At 39.2% G+C, this 15,366-nt stretch overlaps 1 protein-coding gene across 1 annotated transcript in view; it reads left to right on the top strand.

The window, feature by feature from the left end:
• NCKAP5 (NCK associated protein 5) overlaps positions 1-15,366 on the top strand; it is a 946,230-nt gene that overhangs the window by 508,789 nt on the left and 422,075 nt on the right. Inside the window, exon 5 of the mRNA XM_084893312.1 lies at positions 9,357-9,490. Coding sequence (XP_084749438.1) covers positions 9,357-9,490 — 134 coding nt within the window. The remainder of the gene's footprint in view (positions 1-9,356; positions 9,491-15,366) is intronic.

Raw genomic sequence — 15,366 nt, 5'->3', positions numbered from 1 at the left:
CTTTGTGGTCAACATACCTGAGGCTTTCTTTGTTCCTAAGATAATTTGCTTCTGGTCAGAATCTCATTGTCCTGAGGGCTGAAAGCTTAATGGAGTGGCCATGCAAAGGCTTACACGGAAGTTGTACAAGGCCATTCTCTGTCCCCCTCTAAGTATGACTGTTCATCTGTTAGGGGAGGCAAGGTCAGGGGAGAGTCAGACTGCATGGCCAGTGATCTGAAAGGTCTGGGGATCTAAACCACATGACCAGCGATATGTTGGTGCTCAGGGAGGTAACTCACCCTGGGGGTGAGATTCTATCCTACAGTTGTCCACTGCTAGGTACCCAGGGCTTTCTTCCCTGGTGATCTTCCACATCTGGCCCCTTGTCCTTGCTCCGCTTACACCTGCCTAATTGCCATCTACAGTAATAACCCAGGTTATCAGCCTCACAATTCCTTCACCATCTGAATCATGATGGTACAAATCAAGACACTTAAAGCAATGAAAAATTTGGGAGTGGATCAATATGTAACTTTCTGTCCTATGTTTTCCCCAGCTGTATAATGGAAAAAAAAAATCAAAACTTCATTACTTTATATTGTGAATGCAATATTACTATTTTCTTCTTCACTTTTACTCCTGAGTGGAAAATAATAAAGATCACTAGCTATAAGCAAAAGACAACTTAATTTTCTCTCTTTGTAGCATACTATATTTGTTATAATTTGTTCCAACATACCTTTATAATCCATTTCAATCTTGACATGCCCAGTCTTCATTTTATCATGTTTTTCCGTACAACCCACCCTGGAAATACTCCTCCCATAAAGTTCCTGTATGTATTCTTTGGCTGAGCAATAAACATATCCCTCATTTTTGCCTAGGAAAATGAAACCGTATGGAGTGATTCACCCGTGGCACTTCTCTTTTAGGGTCCCAGTATAGCAGTCTAGAATTGAGGATCGTTTTAAGATCTTCCTAAGTGCCCATCTGTCTTCTTTGCCCTTGAAATTTCTCCCTCTTCCACCCTGTCCTTTATTCCACTCCTTCCCCTCCCTCCTCTCACTTTATTTTTGTAAACCACGCTCAATATTTTTTTTCTCTCTCTCTCTTTTTTTTTTTTTTTTTTTGTTAGAGTAACAGCTTTGTCTGCCTCAGGCGATGTTATCAGCATTGCGGATGTACACTGGGCAGCTTGTATCCTCGCATCTCAGAATCTGATTCTGATTCTTCTGTTACAGCCAACAGTGCGGGCTTTAAAAATCAATTCTTCCATTCCTTATCTCTTTCTCTGCTTCTAAGATGACCGAGTCTTTCATAAGTAATGGCAATATTGAATTCAGGGTGCCTTAAAGGAAAAATATATTGCCATTTGTGTAAAAAGCAAAAATGAGGCTGCAATTAGGTGCAATAACTAATGCTTAATTTAGACCCATTTTACACAGACTTGATACAAATTGGTTCATATAGAGTTTTTCCATTAAAATATTGTACTTTTCATGAGAATACAAGAGTTTAATTTTGTTGCTGGTGTGTGTGTTTATGAACTTCTGAAGAAAAGAAGTCACTTCTCAATGTCAGATTTTCAGTAGGAAGCAAGAGAATGAGGATGGTTGTTCTGGGTCTCTGTCTAACTTTAACATGTTTCAGTATACATTGGATATTGATGGGTAGACATATGGTGATATGTGTGACTGTCTAGACACAAATTAGTAAGCAAATCTAAGCTGATCTTGAAATTCTGAATTGATTATGAGACTTAATGTCATGCTTTATATTTAGATCATTGAATCTAAAATATTTATCTTTCCTAATGGTATATTTAACTTGAAATGCCCTTGCATAGTATGCAGCTTGTTTGCCAGATTCCACACTTCTTTAATGAGTTCATATATTCTTTTCATCAATACCTAGGAATATCATTTAATCTCTATGATCTTCTATAATGACCTCTGATCTTTTCTCACAATCTTTTTAGATTATTTTATTATCCAAGGGTGTTAATATTTTCCCCATGGTTCTTTAATCATTAAATATTGTTCTCTAAGAATATTATAACTTGAGAATGTTTCAGGAAATCTTTTGAGATAGCAGGAACATATATATCTCTATGAATTATCATGTGTCCTTCAGGCATTAAGTCAGCACAGATACACCAAGTGTCACTCACAGTGCAGGACTCACCTGGGTGTCAGGAGTATGTGGGGCACCTTGCTTATTATGGTGGTTGTTTCACCTGACATAACTGTATGTGGTGGCACTAAAATTTTCACAGTAAGAACATCACCCCCATTTTTCCAAATGCCTTGGATCTTTAACTGACTGTGCCACTATTATCACCCACTGATGTGACCAGAATCACCAAGTACCTAGTATATTGAGCTCTGGGATAGAGGTATTTTTTATATTTGAAATTATGTTAATATCATAATGTTAACCCTGAAGTTTTAGCACACCACAAACCAAGCCATCTGCTTAAAAAATCATACTATTATATAGATGGTGGTATTAAAAATAATGTCACTTCTCAAAGTCTTAACATAGGGTTTTATTTAATTTAGAGAATATATGTGATTACATTAGACTTTTAGTTCTTATAATCATCAGAGGGAAGCAAATTAAAATATCAGTGAGTTGTCACTTCACACCTGTCAGAATGGCTATCATCAATAAATCAACAAACAAATGCTGGCAATGATGTGGAGAAAAGGGAACCTTTCTATATTGCTGGTGGGAATGCAGATTGCTGCAGCCATTGTAGAAAACGGTATGGAGTTTCCTCAAAAAATTTTGAAATGGAATTCCCATTTGATCCAGTGATCCCACTTCTAGGAATATATCCTAAGAAACCTGAAACACCAATCAGAAAGAATATATGCACCCCTATGTTCATAGTAGTGCTATTTACAATAACTAAGATCTGGAAATAGCCCAAGTGACCATCAGTGGATGAATGGATAGAAAACCTGGGGTACATTTACACAATGGAATACTATGCAGCTATAAAAAGAATGATCTGTTACCCTTTGAGACAGCATGGAGGAACCTGTGAAGTATTATACTAAGCAAAATAAGCTAGTCAGAAATGTCTCTCTTATATGTGGAATCTAATGAACAAAATAAATATATGAACAAAATAGATCTAGAGGCATGGGTAGTTGGACATCCCTCTCACAATCCAGGACTGCTGGCTCCCAACTGCTCGCCTTCCTGCCTTTCTAATTGCCTCTAATTGCTTCTTCCTCCCAGCCTGATCACCCCCTAATCACTACCCTGCCAGCCTGATTGATGTCTAACTGCTCCCCTGCTAACCTGTTTGCCCCCAATTTCCCTCCTCTGCTGGCCAGGTCCCACCCAACTGCCCTCCCCTGCTGGTCATTTTGTGACAGCCATCTTGTGTCCATATGGGGACAGCCATCTTGTGTGTGGGAGTGACAGTCCGGTTGCATATTACTCTTTTATTAGGATAGAGGCCTGTTGCATGGGTGGGGGCCAGATGGTTTGCCCTGAAGGGTGTCCTGTGTCAGGGTGGTGGTTCCCTTGGGGCATGGGATGGCTTGGGCAACGGGCCTGTGGTGGTTTGCAGGCCGGCCATGCCCCCTGGCAACCCAAACAGAGGCTCTGGTATCTAGATTTATTTATCTTCTAGAATTGAAACTTTGTAGCCTTGAGCGGAGACGAGGGCAGGCCTGGGCGGGTGGGAAGCTTGGCTTCCTCTGTTGCTGGGGGAAACCCAAGCCTCCTGCTTGCTCCAGCAATATTTGTTTGGTTAATTTGCATACTCACTCCTTATTGGCTGGTCGGTGTGGCTTGTGGGCATAGTGGGGGTATAGTTAATTTGCATGTTTTCCTTTTATTAGATAGAATGAATTGCAAAGATAGTACAGAGATTTCCCATATGCTGCATGCCAAGATATCAAGATTCCCCAATTATTAACATTTTGCATTTGCATCATTCACTTGTCACAACTATTGAACCAATATTGATACATTATAGTTTCACCTGATGACCTTTTTCCATTTCAGGATCGTATCCAGTACACATTACACTTACCTGTCATATCTCATTAAGATCTTTTTGGTTGTGACAGATACTCAGACTTCCCTTGTTCTTTACAAGCTTGGACATTTTGAGAACTGGTTAGGTATTTGGGGGGGATTTGTCTCATTGAGATTTGTCTCATGATTAGATTGGGATATATTTTTTGGAAAGTAGACCACAAGTTAAAGTGCTTTTTTAATTACATCCTATCAAGTTTGCATATTATCAATTGGACTTGTCACTGATTAGGTGAGCTGTGGTCACCTGAGTGAAGCAATGTCTGTCAGATTTCCACTGTGATGTTCCTCTTCTCTCACCTCTTTCTTACTGTCCTCTTTAAAAGTTACCATGCACACCCCATACTTGAGATGGAGAGCATTGTGTTCCACCTCCTTGAGGGTGAAGTATCTGCATAAATTATTTTGAATTCTTCTGCATGTAAAGTTTGTGTATTCTTCCCTATTTATTCAGTTATTTACACTATCACAATGCATGTATAGCTATTTACTATACTTGCAGGCTGGCCATATCCCCCCGCGACCCAAGTGGAGGCCCTGGTATCTGGGATTTATTTATCTTCTACAGTTGAAACTTTGTAGCCTGGAGCGGAGCCAAGCCTTCTGCTAGCTTTGTGGTGGCAGCCATTTCTGTTGGGATTTATTTATCTTCTATAATTGAAACTTTGTGGCCTTAAGCAGAGGACTGGGCCAGCCAGGGTTGTGTGGAAAGCTGGCTTCCTCCATCACCAGAAAAATCCAAACCTCCCTCCAGTTCTCTCCATGGTTACAGCCATCTTGGTTGGGTTAATTTGCATATTCACTCCTTATTGGCTGGTGGATGTGGCTTGTGGGTATAGCAGAATGATGGTTATTTTGAATATTATTCTTTTATTAGATAGGATGGACTGATCATTAAAGACTAAAATCTATATATAATAGAATTGATCAAAAGTAGCTAAACTATATTAGACAATATCAACTATACAATCCCAGTTAGCCAGACCTTATTCTTTTATGGGACTTTCAAGTTGTTACAGTGCTCACTTGCATTATTTCAGTCATTCCTCATGGTGATACTATGGAATTGTTTTGGGCACTTTTACTCTCCCTGACTTTTAGAGGAAGCTAGCTTAAACAGTTAAGTTTTAGGTTAGGAGGCTTGTCCAAAACCCCTTGACTATCAAACAGTGGACTCTAAACCAGAAGTTGGTACCATTCACCATTCTCTATTTAAATATTTTGCCATTCTGCTATTTGGCTTCTTCATTCAGTTCTTTCTCTACACAGTAGTCAGATGATCTTTGCAAAATCTTCATCAGGCCCTATTACTCACTTGATTAAACCTTGGTCATGAGTTACTATTTTATTCAGCATATAATGCCACATCCTTGGTATGGCCTTCACATTCATGGCCTCACTCATGCTCTCTCACCTTTGTCATATGCCTCCCTGCCCCTTTGCTCCCCAGGCTCTGGGCACACTGGTCTGTTTCTTCTTCCATATGTGACTAAAGACCTCCCCCCACTTCCTGTTTCCCTTCTCTAGAGTGCTGGGCCCTACTCTTCACCTGGTAACTCCCTTCATCACAGAGGCCTCAGATTCTATGTGAATTCCCCAGAGAAGCCTTCCCCTAACACAGAACCAGTTCCTCTTGGCGTCTTCTTTTGGCAATCCCGAATTCTCCATTAGTTTTACTGATATGTTTATCTTTGACAGTCTGTTTAGCACCGGCCCTCTCTGCTTGTGTAAAGGTCTCCTGCAGTGAGAAACCATGTCTATTTGGCTCATTTCTGGTCTGCTCTGATCCAGTGTCTGACACATAGTAGCTGCTCATTAAACAGGTGTGATTTAAGCAAATGAATAAGTCCACGAGGGTGTGTCCATAGCTCCGTTGCTAAGTAGAGCTTTCTATTAAATTAGAAAATAATGTCAAACCTGTAGATTTTTCTGTATATCATGGGAATATGAAGATGGCTTTTGATACTTGAAACAATTTAAGCAAGTCTTAGAAAATTGTCAGAAAAGGAGTTTAGAAAAAATAGCATGGATTACCGAGGGAGATTATGCAGTCACCTTCCCTGGAGGTTTAAACAGAAGACAGTACTGAAATTGAAGGAAGTTTAAGGTCTATGTGAAGGCTATAGATATCGACAAGATCTTCTGCGGTGACAAAGACTTGAACATTGGAATTCTACCCTTGTTTCAGATTTCGGTTTTTTTCCAACATGAGCCATCACATGACAGATGCATTCCTAAAGATCCCCGCACAGGACTTGTGGGGAAATGAAGTTTTGTCAGTGATGCATTAAAAAATAAAAAGAGAGAAAAAAAAACTAATAAAAAGGGCAGCTAATTTTGCATGTGTTAATTGACTAAGAAATACAGAAATGATTTACTAAATATGGCACTTCACCCTGAAAAAGTACACAGTGTGCTCGTAGGAGCGCTCCGTGGCAGCCTGAGCCACTGTGAAGCGGCAGAAGGAAGGCTGGAACCCAGGGCAAGCTGTACCTCCATCTGCGGATGACAGCGGCTCACCTCGTGCTGGAAGGACTGAGGGGCCTGTCAGTCTCTGAGATGTGGGTGTTTTGTGTATTTATTTCTGTGTTAGGTTGAGTGGGATGCAGTTTTCCATGTTGACTCATGTTTCTCATGAATAAAATGGGGCATAAGAAAATGTGAGATTTGTGTGATGCTCAAATTTTCCCAGTATATCAACTGCATTGGAATAAATGTGCACCTTTAAAATAAGTGTTAGTACTGACCATAGTAGGCAGGGAATGGGGACGTGGGGCCTGAAGAGTGTGGTTCTGGTCCCAGAGCTGTGATTACTAACCTCCACAAGCTCCTTCTCTCTCTTGATCCTAGTTTTAAAAAGCTTCCAATGAAGTTGGGAACAACTGACTTTGCCAAGTTGTTCTGAGGACTGGATACAGCAGTGAAGAGGAGAACATTTTACAAAATGTAATATGGTCTCCAAATTCAATATTTTTCTTATAGAACTAGGTCAGAATTAGAGACAGAAGCTGGAGAACACAGGATGGAAGGTTCACACACTTGGAGTCAGCTTTTGTTGAGGAAACTATGCAAACCTTCCTTTTGAGCGGAATTACATGGAGTCCTTGTCACTGCAGGGGAGGAGGGTGTGGCTCGCAGACCTTCCTGTGGACTCCTGTTTAATGTCTCTTCTTAGGCTCTGGCCAGGCCTGTGTTTGTGATCCTGGGGTAGCAATTTAGGTGTCAGGTTAAGAAAAGCCAAGGAGGAGAAACAGAAGACATGATCTTAGTCAATAAAACAAGGAGAAATACAAATGTGAGGCCCAACCAGTTTTGAAAACTATTCTTACAGCTCTCTTAAGATAGCTTCTTAAAGCCAGCCCAGCCCAGAGGGTCAATGGAAAGAGTGATGTTGCCACCGATACTGTAACCCAGGTTTTTGTGACAATGTCTTTACTTACTGCTCTTCAGTACCCAGTGGCACCATATCAACAATACCCAACCATTCTCCATCTCTCCCTCCCCTTCATGTCCCTGCTGTAAAAGATGCAGAGTGACCTGTGAGAGAAAGCCAACATTGCTTTCACACCCAGGAAAAGTGAATACAATAAATAAAGTCTGGCCAATCCACTTACTCTCTTGCTCCTGTTAGCCATGTTTTATAATTTAGGAAAGAATGTTTTTCCAGATTTGGAAAGTAGATGTGGATTATTGTCAAACTTTGCTGGCTTAACTGCAACATACTCCTTTTGAAGAAAATATCTTTTAATAAATAACTTTTGCCTCCATCAGTCTTAGAATTTCCTAGAACTTTTTCTGTGTTGTACAGATATCATTTGAAAAGGCATTAACAAATTGAACGGAATGATTATCCATATTATCCATAAAACCTCCTCTTATAGAGTTGGGGGTTCTTCAATATAGTGGGGAGTGAAACTATGTAAGATGCTTTACTTTAGAAGAAAGGAAGCATGCTGTTTCTCTGCAAAACTTCACATTGTTCATAGGATATGCTTTTGAATAATTTAAGATATACCACTTTAATTGTCTGTTTCTGGAATTAAAGCGCAATCTTTCAAATTCTATAATATAGGTGACATATTCATGTTTCTATTACTCCAATGTATCTATGTAGAGAGTAATGTTGATTTTATATAATAATTGAGTAAAGCATTTACACTGAGTGGCCAGATTATTATGATCTCTGAATACGTAATAATATAGCCACTCAGTGTGTACGTGTGTGTGTGTGTGTGTGTGTGTGTGTGTGTGATTCATACACACAGTGGAGGCCTGGTGTATGAATCCGTGCATAGGTGGGGTCTGGCCAGCCTGGCCAGGGGGAGGGGCTATGGGCAGTTGGCTGGCCTGCCTTCTGGTTGAACTCCTGGTTGAGGGGCTATTTGCATATTAACCTTTTATCATATAGAATACACACTGAGTGGCCGGATTATTATACAGTCAGAGATCATAATAATCTGGCCACTCAGTGTATATTCTATATGCAAAGTGCTTAATTTAATACCAACAGTAACTATAATAGCATAGCATATAAAAAAAGGCAGGAACAACAACAAAATAAAAACAATATTAGAACATTAGCATGATTCAGGTGGTAATGTCAGGATGATCTGATCTTGTGTGCTTTTTACCAGTTCCTGGAATGATTTTTTGCTGAAAATCTATTCTGGATCATTCAATCCCTCTTTTAATTTTTGATGCCCATTTGTGAGCTGAGCTGGTTTTCTGGGATTATAAATACAATGGGTAGTTTATTTAGCCTCATATTATCTGTGAAAACCTAATTGGACAAAATAAAACATTCTTTAACCTGTTCTCATGAGCTCCATGGTGTAATCAGCTTGAAATTCTTGTCAATTCTATAAACACGGTAATGTTCCCTTTATAGCATAGACCAGAGAGTGAAGACATGAAATAATTTTGGACAGGTATTAATGATCTCAGTCATTATCACTTGAATTATTATGCACTTGATGGCATTATTGGGTCATAGATCTTCATATCTGCCCAGGAAGCCACCTGGTTCAGGGGAAATTATTTAAGCATTAGAGTCAAATCAGCCAGATTGAAAACCTGTTATCCTCTGGTTTTTAATGACAAATTACTTAGATGTTTCTGATCCTTGGTTTCCTTGTCTATAATAAGATATTAATGATAGAACCTACTTTGTGGGGTTGTAACAAGGACGGAATTAATTAATGTATATATAGAATCCAAGTTAGCACTTAGTAACCGACATCTATTACTAATTATTTTTTTGTCATAATATTTAAGAAATACCTTCTTAAAAGTCATTTCCTTTGCGCCTGTTATAGCACGAGAAGCTGATACATGAATTGGAAGAGGAGAGACACTTACGTCTTCAGAGTGAGAAGCGGTTGCAGGAGGTAACACTGGAGTCAGAGCGCAGCCGGATTCAGATGCGCGGCCTGCAGCAGCAGTTCTCCAGGTATGGTTACAGCCTGAGCTTCTTGCTGCAAAGGGTGCATGCTTCCCTACACCAGTAACATCCCTTCTTGTGTTTCTCTTGTGCACACTTCTGTTGCATCTCATTGGCTAATTCCCCTACAGTGTTGACCTTGTCTTCTGGCCAAGCCATCCTATTGAATTTGGACCTTCATTTGCACCTCACCTAGTCTTGGCTTTATTGAGCATGTTTCTTCCCGATGACTTTCCAAAGGATCTTATGGTACATTGTGGTGGTTTTGTGGCCTATTGGCATGTTGTATGAAAGGGCATCCAGAAGGATAAATTTCTCTGGTCATCATAATTCTAAATATCTTAAGGTAGAGAGAGTGTGTGAATCTAATCATCCAGTAAGCTCTTACTCATGACTTAGAGGGAACACTGAGGAGTATTTAAAAAATAAAAATCAATAAGCTCTTTCCCTTTAAAAAGATAAAACTTGAATTTGAAAGGAGGATTCAGAAAAAAAGTAGCTCTGCTTAGATTTAATTCCAGCACAGTCAGAATCATTTAGTCTTTGGTTATAGTTAACATAGGGCTAGGTGAAGTTCAACTTGTTATTTAAAATCTATTAAGTTCCATAGATAAAACATGAACTCCTGCAGTTACAGTACTAAGACCAGATTTGGGCACTCTGTGAGGGACAGTGTACTTTCATTTCTATTTTACTTCACCATTTGCAAAAGCAAGAAAATAATTTTTGAGATTCTCCCAGGCAGAATCAAATTTGAGAAGTTGCCCTTAAATTTTCATGAGCAAATTCTGTGGATCTTATCTTTAATTTACTACTGGTATTTGGATATGATCAGTCAGCAATTTTCCACTGGTGTGCCACAAGATTTTTTTTTTAAAAACATGCAATACCTGGCTATATAGTCAGGGGCACTGACCTCTTTTCCCTTAGACTGTCAAATAAGAAAATGACAACAGCCAACACAATAATAGCTATTTACTGTGAATGAATCAAAGTTAATCTATTTTTTTTTTCAAATAGGCAAAAAATATGTCTTAGTGTGCTACGGAATTTTAGTAATTAGTTTATGGGTGCCATGAGATGAAAAAGGTTGATAATCGCTTTGAATAGTGATGGAGAAGATAGATAGCTTCTTCATTATAAGACTTTTATAATAATTTTTAATTTTCAGATGTGTTGCAAAGAGAGACCATACTTGAGCTTTTAGGTAATTCCTCTCATTGTGGCTAATGCCAGGTATGTGTGCTATACTGGTTTAGAGGAATGGATAGGGAGGATGGATAACTCCTTTGTGTTTCAGTCATAATTTAATACCCTGTTCAACTCTACAAGCCCATGATAATACACAGGTGCTGTAGAAACGCACCAGTCAATATTTTAGCAAGTTCATGTCCCACTCCTCACAGGCTATTACTTATACAGCCCTGTGCTCCATTTTTTTTATTTCATTGATGGTGACTCTCACTTAATAACTCCCAACTTGAACTAATAGATCTCTGCTCCAAAGCGACTTCCAAACAAGCACTGCTTTGTAATACTTGCCATTTTAATGATAAAGGAAAGAAGGAGGCAGACCTCTCTACCCTTGTTCTGTCTAATTAAGACGCCTCTGTATTCCAGCTATTGATTTCCAGGGCATGAGGCACATGGCACAGTAAATTCTGTTTATATGATGCCAGGTCCTCTGCTATGAATCAAAAGGCAATACACACAGATTTGAGTTCCACAATAGCCAAGTCTTCATCACAGGCTGAGAGAGAAGATAATTCTATGTAAATCAAACAGTGTTTAGTTTCACATACTGTCTTTGGGAATATTTTTTTTGCCTCTCCCCCACAATGTTTTCTTATGTAAAGCTTCATTGAAACTGAAAAGTTCAAGTCTAATTACAGCCAAACAACTAATGTAAATGAGCAGAAGATGGGGGGAAGAGGGGAAGCATGAATAACAGATAAGATTATTATAGAATAATAATTTAACTGGACCCTCTAATCCATTTTTTGATTACCTTACACATTTTAAATTTTGATTTGTAAGATATTTCTCATTATGGTTATTTAATCAACCCTATTTCTATAATTTAAGTCTTGTAAAGTTCTTGGTGTTACAGAACATGCCTATAGTGAATTACCCTCAGATTGTTCACCACCTAAATGCTCACATAAATAATTTCTATAATTGAAATTATTGTATTTAATTAAAAACTTGTACATTCCCAATTTTATGGATGATTGGGTTTATGTTATACATGATTAGTTTATTTTATACATGATGATATCTGAGTTATGGACTTTGAGATTTTAACTTTTTTAGTGTTGCTCATCGAATGAAGTTACTTTGAAAAATAATGCTAATAGCTTAGCTTTTTCAAAAGATATGAAGTGGCTTATGATATAAAAGATGGTTGTACAATCAAGCTTATAAAATAAAAACAGAAAATAAAGATCACGAAAGGAGAATGCGGCAAGAGATCACAATTATATAGCCAAGTGTTCTCTGAGAATGAGTATTTAATTTAGCTCTAAGTTTCCTGGCAGAAAAGATTAAAAAGGAAAAAAAAGAGGATTGTAATTCTTATTTCACAGACAAAGGCTACTACTCCTTAAAGAGTAATAAAATGCATATGACACAGACCCCTTTATAGATGGCATTGAAAGGCATAATAGAGAATAAATAATCCAAGATGGTGCAAATTAGGATTAATTCTTAGAAGTGGTTCTACTTCTGCTATGCCACTTATATCTACAAAGTTAGGCAGCTTCTGACTTTCACATGATTTTGGAGTGCTGGGTTCATGCCTAAGTGATAACACGGAAATAAGATGAACTCCAGGGCTCAAGGTTCCAGGTCAAGCACTATATTGCAAATTCATGAGAACATCCAAATAGATACATGTTGTAATACATTTTATGAACCTGGGGCACAGAGACATGAGATGCTAAAGCCTGGGCTAAGTCAGGTGAGGTGTTTTTCTAGCATGTTTGATGGTATTGTAGCCATGGGAGTATCTGAATGGTAGTTGAGATTCTCAGTCTCAGATTCAGGGATGAGGTGACGTATTGGAGGGGAAATGAATAATTGAGAAGTTGGGACAATTAGGTGTGCTTGGGAATTAGAGAGATGTGAGTTTTAATGATCAGCAGTGGTCTAAAATTTGAGGGTTGGAGGGAGTATGAGCCAGAGGTTACATAATCAGCTCTAAGCTCATAAATCAGCAATTGCCTGCACTGAGGGAAATGCAGGCAGCCATTGCAAACTTGATTCAAACCATGTACGCTCTTTAAGTACAGAAAGAAAAAATATATTTTCCAAGTAACCCTTCTCTTTAGATGAAGGGGTATTTTGATAAGGTGGTACTTAGAAGCAGCTAGTGGAATCATTAGGACTGCCCCCTCTTTGTGTTTATTTCTGTTGATATAAATCAAAGATGCTTTCCAGATGTCATACTGCTTGCTCAGCCCATCCTCTGTGTGGTGCACATGGCTGGGCATGCCGTATATGCGATTAGCTTTGTGACCCCTATAATTCCATAGGCTCCACCCTCCCTTTAACTCTTTGTTTGAACCGATTGTAGCTAAGGTTACTAGTGTGGACTGAGGCTGTGGCACTGCCTTCCCTCCTATGTAAAGGTAATGTGCCTTTGTTCGTTGAATGAAGTTACTTTGAAAAATAATGCTAATAGCTTACCTTTTTAAAAGGATGTGGAGTGACTTATGATGTAAAAGATGGTTGTACAATCAGGCTGATAAAATAAAAACAGAAAATAAAGACCCCAGCCTCATTACTCTACCTGGAGTGAAGGAAGTGTTTGTGTATCAGCTAGATTCACCTGGAGAAGCATCTTAGGAAGGCTGTCACATTGAGATGGAATAACAGCTGTTTTAAACAAGACTTGTGAGGAAATAAGGAAGTCTACAGAGTACTGATTACATGCAAACTATGCATGGTTTGTACATGTTTTAGAGTTGGTTCCTTTGGAAACAGTGCATAGATTATTATTGGAAGCTGCTGTTCTTATCAGACAATGAACCACTTTTACTGAGCGCACAATAGGAGAGAACATAGTGTCTTCAAAGATGTCCAGCCCAGATAGAGAAGCCTTATGTACATATATGAACAAATTAATATCTATAGAGTAGCTGTAAATGAGGGGAAATTTTGTCCAAATTCAGGACAGCCAGATCTCATATTTGTAGTGGGCATGTTATCGTGCAAAGGCATGATTCAAGCCAGATGAAATTGATAAGTGTGTAGTGATACTGGCAGTGATAATACACGTGTGTGTCATGTGACAGCTCTATATTAGAATCAATCAACCTGGTAGACCCACCACCAGGCAGACATATTTTGTAAACTATTCAGTTAGGGAAGCACATTACACCCAAAGCATCAGCAGGAATCAATTAGCATTTCTCTGTAGCTGTGAAGTGTTCTGTATGTATATTTAAATGATGCAGTGTACATTGAAGTAATGGAACAATTAAGCTGTCACCCATGATTGATTAAGATAGTTAAAAATCACCCTGACAGAGTCCAGGCTTCACTCTCAACCTCCAGGATTTCTCTGCACCTGTTTTGACCTTCTCTCCCAGCTCTGCTATCTGCTGCCTTGAAGCTATTTCTTTGCTCTATAATGGGGCTTTCCCCTATCACAGTTGATTGCTACGCTTAACTGCAGTCCACTGCATGCTGAACTTCAAGGAGACAGAAATGGAGATAGTTTTACTGCCTAAGTTGTTCACTGGTTGCTGTTTACATTATCAGCTTTCAGAGACTTTATGGAATCCTAGGGTTCATTTTCTGCTGCCCATTTGGAAGCTGAAGGCACCTGGCATAGAAGTGTGTGCTGAAGAGGATAATATGGCCCTTAAGCGTTCTACTCACGTATTTTCTCCTGCCTCTGTATCTATCTGGTACATTAAAAGAACATTTCCTCTACATCATTAGAAAGAGTAAAACATAACCAGATAAGAAACGCCGTCAATTGGCCTTTGGACAGCCAGCAGCACGGAGCTCCTTGCCCCTCTTCCACACTGGTTCCATCTCAGACCTTCTTCAATTTGAACTGCTCAGGGGCTGGCTCCTGAGAGCATGTTCCTCCTGATGAATACAGAAGGCAATCTTCCTTCGATATCTGTTTCCACAAGGTCAGCAACATTTTCACCTGAGTCATCATGAAAATGGGGGCCGCTCAACGGCTCCTCTGAGCAGGTTGATGGGAAGTTTCCCATGGCAAAGTGACATCAGTTAGGTGATATGTTTTCTTTAAAATACCAGAGTGGAAGGAAAGATTTAAAATGGCATTTTTTTAAATGCCTGGTTAGCCTAATGTTGGTCATGTTTGGGTGTGGGACATGTCTATCTTATGACCTAGTGTGGAAGCGCTCTCTAGAGCAAAGCAGGGGGAGGTGACACCAACAGTACAGAGAATGGAGAGAGAGAAAACCACTCTCAGCACCCTGAACAGCTATTCTCTCAGCGTGGAACGGCCTGGATTTCTTTGCATTTCTGCTTGAGACATGACGACACTGCCATGATTTCTCCTTAAATTCAGCACGGAGCTATGCACTGTTGAGTAGACAACAAAAGTTATATTGTCTATTAATTAGTTATTGGTATTTGAGGGAACAATATGAACACAGAGTATACAGGTCCAATTTCATTTCAGAGAGTAATTTCCTATTAAGTGAGTTTCTAGGACCCGAGTCTAGTCCCTCTTCCAACTAGCTTAGTGTCTTTGGCTAATTTGACGTTTTTCTGGATCTCAATCTGCTCATTTGAAAAACGAGGATGTTGACCTGCACTGTAGTTTTGCATTGCTTTTCATGCCTTTTGAAAGAGAGCATGTTAGAATTGAAATGCATGTCCTGCATGAAATGGTAATT

Source organism: Pipistrellus hanaki (genome assembly GCF_964339955.1).
Source record: "Pipistrellus hanaki genome assembly, chromosome: 8".
NCBI classification, from domain to species: Eukaryota; Metazoa; Chordata; class Mammalia; order Chiroptera; family Vespertilionidae; genus Pipistrellus; species Pipistrellus hanaki.
Note: the sequence above shows the minus strand (reverse complement) of the source record. Positions and strands in the feature narration are given on the sequence as shown.